Here is a 6,696-nt window from a genome sequence, read left to right as displayed (position 1 = left end):
GGGGAGATAGAGGGAGGGGCAGAGAGAGAGGTGAGGGGGAAAAGAGAGGGGAGGGGCAGAGAGGGGGGAGAGAGGGGAGATAGAGAGAGGGAGGGGCAGAGAGAGGGGGAGAGCAGGAGATAATGTACTGTACATTAGGTATCTGGAGAGACGTGAAAGCTAACTTTGGGGTTGCATAACATAAAACTGAAAATCCACTGATTTAAGTACAACACACAAAGCCAGCTACTGGACAGACTGACACTAAACCAGACCGACATAATATGGCACGATATATCCATATTATGGAGAAACGGGAGAGGCTATAAGGACACCCCTGTTGCCCAAATTGATGACGTACTGTATGTCGCGCAGCTGAGAGTAAAGTGGAGACGAACGGATTGGTTGGGTTCAGTCAAGCTGGTGCAAATGACCAGTGCAACTGTGTTGTAATCGAGGCTTGCCGACTGGAGCTGCTTCCCACTGCGCAGCTGTATTACATGGTCAATTTCTTCCATCCCAATTTATTTTATTTTGAGTAGGATAACAGCCTACACGAAAAAGAATGTGTAAAATTGGTACTAACCATATGGATGTCACCATGATACAGTCTACTGCTCAATGGGTAGAGTTAGCCAGCAACAACGTTCATTAAAAAAAAAATTTTTTTAATTGCACCAAAGAAAACTGTGTATACATCAATGATGTCGCTCTTGCTGCTGGTGATTCTCTGATCCACCTCTACGCAGACGACACCATTCTGTATACTTCTGGACCTTCTTTGGACACTGTGCTAACTAACCTCCAGACGAGCTTCATGGCCATACAACTCTCCTTCCGTGGCCTCCAACTGCTCTTAAATGCAAGTAAAACTAAATGCATGCTCTTCAACCGATCGCTGCCCGCACCTGCCCTCCCGTCCAGCATCCCTAGAATATGTGGACAACTACAAATACCTAGGTGTCTGGTTAGACTGTAAACTCTCCTTCCAGACCCACATTAAGCATCTCCAATCCAAAATTAAATCTAGAATTGGCTTCCTATTTGGCAAAAAAAGCATCCTTCACTCATGCTGCCAAACATACCCTCGTAAAACTGACTATCCTACCGATCCTCGACTTCTGCGATGTCATTTACAAAATAGCCTCCAACACTCTACTCAATAAATTGGATGCAGTCTAACAGTGCCATCTGTTTTGTCACCAAAGCCCCATATACTACCCACCACTGCAACCTGTATGCTCTCGTTGGCTGGCCCTCGCTTCATATTCATCGCCAAACCAACTGGCTCCAGGTCATCTACAAGTCTTTGCTAGGTAAAGCCCCGCCTTATCTCAGTTTACTGGTCACCATAGCAGCACCCACCCGCAGCACGCGCTCCAGCAGGTATATTTCACTGGTCACCCCCAAAGCCAATTCCCCATACTGCATTTATTTATTTATTTTGCTCATTTGCACCCCAGTATCTCTACTTGCACATTCATCTTCTGCACATCTATCACTCCAGTGTTTAATTGCTATATCGTAATTACCTCGCCACTATGGCCTATTTATTGCCTTACCTCCCTTATCTTACCTCATTTGCACACATTGTACATATACTTTTTTTCGTACTGTATGTTTGTTTATTCCATGTGTAACTCTGTGTTGTTGTATGTATCGAACTACTTTGCTTTATCTTGGCCAGGTCGCAGTTGTGAATGAGAACTTGTTCTCAACTAGCCTACCTGGTTAAATAAAGGTGAAATAAGTTTTTAAAAATTAAAAATTAAAAAAGTGATAGATAACAATACAGATAAAAACAAAACAAAACAAAAACGGTGTGCAGGTGTAGTTGGAAGCTTAAGGGCTTATATGAAAACCACACCACAAAAAAATACAATATGCAATACATAAGTACAATTTTTTTGTTTTTTTGTTAAAACAGATAACAAAACCTACTAAATATAAATGACTTGAACATGGGGCACAGTGTCCTTTGCTTCCGCTTGCCGAGCACTGCTGTCCCGCAGTAAGGAGTGGGAAGTAGCTAGCTAGTATAGCCAATATCAAGCCTGGGTGACAGCGAAAGCACATTTATTGTAGTAAATTTCACATAAAATACTCAGATAAAAACGTAATTATTCTGAATACTCTACCAAGTCCTGACTTCGGCAGACTTCAAATCCTCGCTGGAGTTTCTAGCCACAAGCATAAACTAGCTAGCTCGGAAGGGCTCATCAGGACGACTGCATCAACTAACTGAACCGAATCCATTCGTCTCCACTCGACTCAGCTGTGCGACAGAAACACAGACAGACCATAAACAGTGGGTGATATACGAGAAGGTAAAGGACAAAGGCACAAACTCTGGGCCCATTCCATATTGGGACATACTGGGGGCAGGGGAACTTCTAGTCCAAGGAGAGGCTGGTTGGTCAATGGAGCCAGGGCAGTGATTGTCAGTCCTAGTCCTGGGAACCACAGGGTCTGCAGGCCTGATTCAACTAATCAACAAGCCCCCCATTAGTTGAATCAGGTGTGTTAGTGCTGGGCTGGAGCAAAAGCCTGTATACTCAGCAGACCTGGGTTTTTAAATACCTGAAAAATTGTGCTGAGCGATTAACTAAAGTTTAGTTTTTTGTTGTTGTTATTATTATAAACAACTAATTGACCTGCTTCAATTACTTGAATTCCACTTAGTTTTTACATTTTTTTGGTAACCCAACACGCCTTTTCTCTAGAGAGAAATCAAATCATGCACGAGAGAAATTAAGTCCAGAGCTATATGGGATGCTGAGCTGATGGGAGTTGTAGTTTTCATTTAGCAAATATTCAAGTTCAGCTCAGAAACGTGGTAATTAACTACAATGGCCATAATCCATTGCGACTGTTCTTTTCTGGTTTGGATCCATTTTTACGCCTGCTATGCTAGGTTAGATACACACAGACCGCATACGCCACAGCATGAGAGAAGATTGTAGACAACACAATAACGAGAGAGAGGGATAGAGTTCGTGAAAGTATGCCTTATCTACTTTAAAGAACTAGTAAAAAGATTTCGTCAGACAGCTCTGTAGCATACTTAGGCATGCTAGCCTAGCTAAATAGGATGACTAAAGACAGTACAGTATGGGGAGAACAGAGATAACGTTAGATGGTTGTCTGGCTGGCTGCTACTGCCTGAGCAGAGTTGAGATGCAGACTTTAAGGAATTAATACTTATGAAGTCGTCAAATAAAACTAAGTAATATGCACAACTGAAATATTTTAATATTTAATAGCAATTCTCTATTTTTCTATGTGGACCTGACAGAGACAATGGAATATTTCCAATGTTTTGGCAATTGAATGTTCGCTATTTTTGAAAAAGCTCTAATCATTTTAATGTCATTATTTCACAATGCATTTAATGTAAAAAATAAATAATCGAACTGAAACGACCTCAAAAATCACTAATCTCTCAGCACTACTGAAATAAATACTGTATCTGAGCCTGGTTCAGCTTGCCTGGCTTAATAAACCAATAGAAAAGTCCCAAAAAGACTCGAGCAAAAGCTCTGAGTATTTAAAATTATTTTCCAAGTATTTGAACCCGGGTCCTATACTCAGGACCAAGACTGACAAACACTGAATGAGATTGTGGATTGAGGGGACAGGGATGGAGGGGAAGAGGGGTAGTGATTTACCTTTTCCTCCACATGTGGCGTTGACTGTGCAACACAGCAGCACGAGCACAGAGTGAGACAACGAGACAGACATATAGTGATTAGAGTGAAGCCAAACCATGGTACAACAGGTCACAAGTGGTGTAGTGGAGGGTAAACACACATAAATGTTGTTTACTGACATATTTTATTTTGCACAAGCGTTTACCCACCTTTTGTGGAAAAAAGGCATTGAAAGTATAGGGAGCGTTACTTTACTCACCACAAACAGCGATCAGCTTTTACCCACATGTTTTTTAACCACTACATCACTGGTCACAAGACAAGCTACCACAGGCTAACACACAGCAGCACAACAGAAGGCATTACACACAACACAACTACAGCACACTAAACACAGAACACTAAACCCTAGCACACTTATTCCAAGCACAACAAAGCACAGACCATTACCTCAGCATAGTTGCTACTACTAAGCTATGCCAGGATCCATTTCTATACTCTTCCCCCTGCACACACACCAACATACCCACCTACCCACACTTTCCAGAAAGGTCACAACTAACTATATTATTTTATGTCTATGTTGTTATATGAATTGTATTGCTTTGTCTGCATGCTGCTCAACAGATTTCCTCACTTGGGGATAATAAAATGTTATGATGAAAATGTAAAAAAGGTCAGCCACTCACGTTCGTCCACTGCCTGGCCCTTCTGACTGGCTGTTGTTCCCTGCCTGTTGCATCTTGGACCTCTCAATATGCTCCACGTATGTTTGAATCATCTGACAGGAAGAGTGAGGAAGATGGACGTAATTCCACTGACTTGGTTCTAGTGCACCAGGCAAACAACATGATACAAACCTAGCAGCTTGTATGGAGTCAGATACTAAACTCTCTCATGCACACACACACGGCTGTTCCTACCTCTGTGTGTCGCTGGTGCAAAGCATTGTACTCCTTCTTCATGTCTGACTCACGCTCCTCCAGACGAGTGACTGAAACCCAGATAAACAGAATCAGAGTCAACCAGCCTCCCATTGTAACAGCACTGTGGGTTATACACTTCGGGCTGGTGAGATTCTCCATTGAAAGTGCCTATTAGTCCAGGACTTTCTGGACATGGCTCCATATTGAACATGATGGTGCTCTCCATTTAAAGCTGTTCTGCTTTGAAACACTAAATGGTAGCAGGCCCGTTTTCTCATTGATTGAATATGTATCTCTCTCTATCTCTCTGGTCACCCCCAAAACCAATTCTTCYTTTGGCCGCCTCTCCTTCCAGTTCTCTGCTGCCAATGACTGGAACGAACTACAAAAATCTCTGAAACTGGAAACACTTATCTCCCTCACTAGCTTTAAGCACCAGCTGTCAGAGCAGCTCATAGATTACTGCACCTGTACATAGCCCATCTATAATTTAGCCCAAACAACTACCTCTTTACCTACTGTATTTATTTATTTATTTTGCTCCTTTGCACCCCATTATTTCTGTCTCTACTTTGCGCTTTCTTCCACTGCAAACCAACCATTCCAGTGTTTTTAGTTTTATTTTACTTGCTGTGTTGTATTTACTTCGCCACCATGGCCTTTTTATATTTTTATTTATTTATACATATATTTGTTTGCCTTCACCTCCCTTATCTCACCTAACTTGCTCACATTGTATATAGACTTATTTTTTTTCACTGTATCATTGACTATATGTTTGTTTTACTCCATGTGTAACTATGTGTTGTTGTATGTGTCGAACTGCTTTGCTTTATCTTGGCCAGGTCGCAATTGTAAATGAGAACGTGTTCTCAATTTGCCTACCTGGTTAAATAAAGGTTAAATAAATAAAATWAAAATAAATGTGAGTCTGTTTGCTGTCAGAGGCACTAAAACCCTATTAAGCCATATTAACCACAGAACATGCACTGGCTCATCCGGACATGGTGGGTTAGTGTAAAACAGGCTATATTGTGTCCTTGAATACTACATGCAAAGCTCTTCATGGTGCAAAACCAATGTGTGCTAGTAGGCTATGTGTAGTCCTCCACATCGTAGGTAGACAATCACTATGTGCTAGGCTATACACTTTGTGCTTGGCTGTCAATAGTGCACCGTCACATTGTGCTAGTTATGAGTAATGCAGACTCATGGTGTGTGTGGTAGTTCTGAGTAGTGAAGACTCACAATGTGCTAGTTCTGATTAGTGCACACTTGCAGTGTGCTAGTTTTGAGAAGTACACACTCACTCTGGTCGAAGCAGTTCTAGCTCTGAGTAATATTACACAGTGTTTTAGTACTGAGGTACTACTCACTCTGGTTGGAGTAGTTCAAGTTATTATAGTTCTATACTCACTCTGGTCAGAGTAGTTATAGTTTTTAAACATTGATGAGCAACAGAAAAACACATACAGAATCGATGTGTTGTCTTATGTAAACAAAGTCTGGTCCATCGCACTGCTGGGCATATCTGTCTCACTGTAAATGCCATGAGATACAGTGCAATCACCTGCAGCTGTTTATCCCATGTAGTGGGCAAATGGCATTGTCGAAATCAAATTGTCAGAGTACTTCTAGTTATTAAGTTTATACTCACTCTTGATGAAGTAATTCTAGTTATTAATAGTCTATACTCACTCTGGTCAGAGAAGTTCTAGTTATTATAGTTCTATACTCACTCTGGTGAGCGTTATCTAGTTATCCGGTTGTTCTAATTTTATACTCACTCTATTCGGAGTAGTTCTGGTTATTAAGTCTAAGGGTGTTTTCACAAATAGTCCTCTTTAAAATAACCGATCTCAGTCCTCTTTAGTGAACTCTGGGGTAAAAAAAGCTAAAGAACTCAGTTCCCTTTGTATTCACACTGCCTGTCACGCCTGCTCCCGCTTCCCTTCTCTGGCGCTCGAGGGTGCTAGGCTGTCCTTCATTACCCCACACCTGTCACCATCATTACACGCATCAGCGCTCATTGGATTCACCTGGTCTCCTTTACTTTGTTGATTGCCCCTCTATATCTGTCTGCTACTTTGTTGATTCCCTGTGTCATCATTGATGTCGTTACGTTTTCCCCTGTCCAGACG

The 6,696-nt window shown here is 41.6% G+C and overlaps 1 protein-coding gene across 1 annotated transcript in view; it reads right to left on the bottom strand.

The window, feature by feature from the left end:
• LOC111971263 (C-Jun-amino-terminal kinase-interacting protein 3-like) overlaps positions 1 to 6,696 on the bottom strand; it is an 85,794-nt gene that overhangs the window by 57,497 nt on the left and 21,601 nt on the right. The window contains 3 exon segments of the mRNA XM_070446006.1: positions 3,648 to 3,671; positions 4,319 to 4,410; positions 4,553 to 4,623. Coding sequence (XP_070302107.1) covers positions 3,648 to 3,671; positions 4,319 to 4,410; positions 4,553 to 4,623 — 187 coding nt within the window.

This window comes from Salvelinus sp. IW2-2015, linkage group LG13, assembly GCF_002910315.2.
Source record: "Salvelinus sp. IW2-2015 linkage group LG13, ASM291031v2, whole genome shotgun sequence".
Classification (NCBI taxonomy): domain Eukaryota; kingdom Metazoa; phylum Chordata; class Actinopteri; order Salmoniformes; family Salmonidae; genus Salvelinus; species Salvelinus sp. IW2-2015.
Note: the sequence above shows the minus strand (reverse complement) of the source record. Positions and strands in the feature narration are given on the sequence as shown.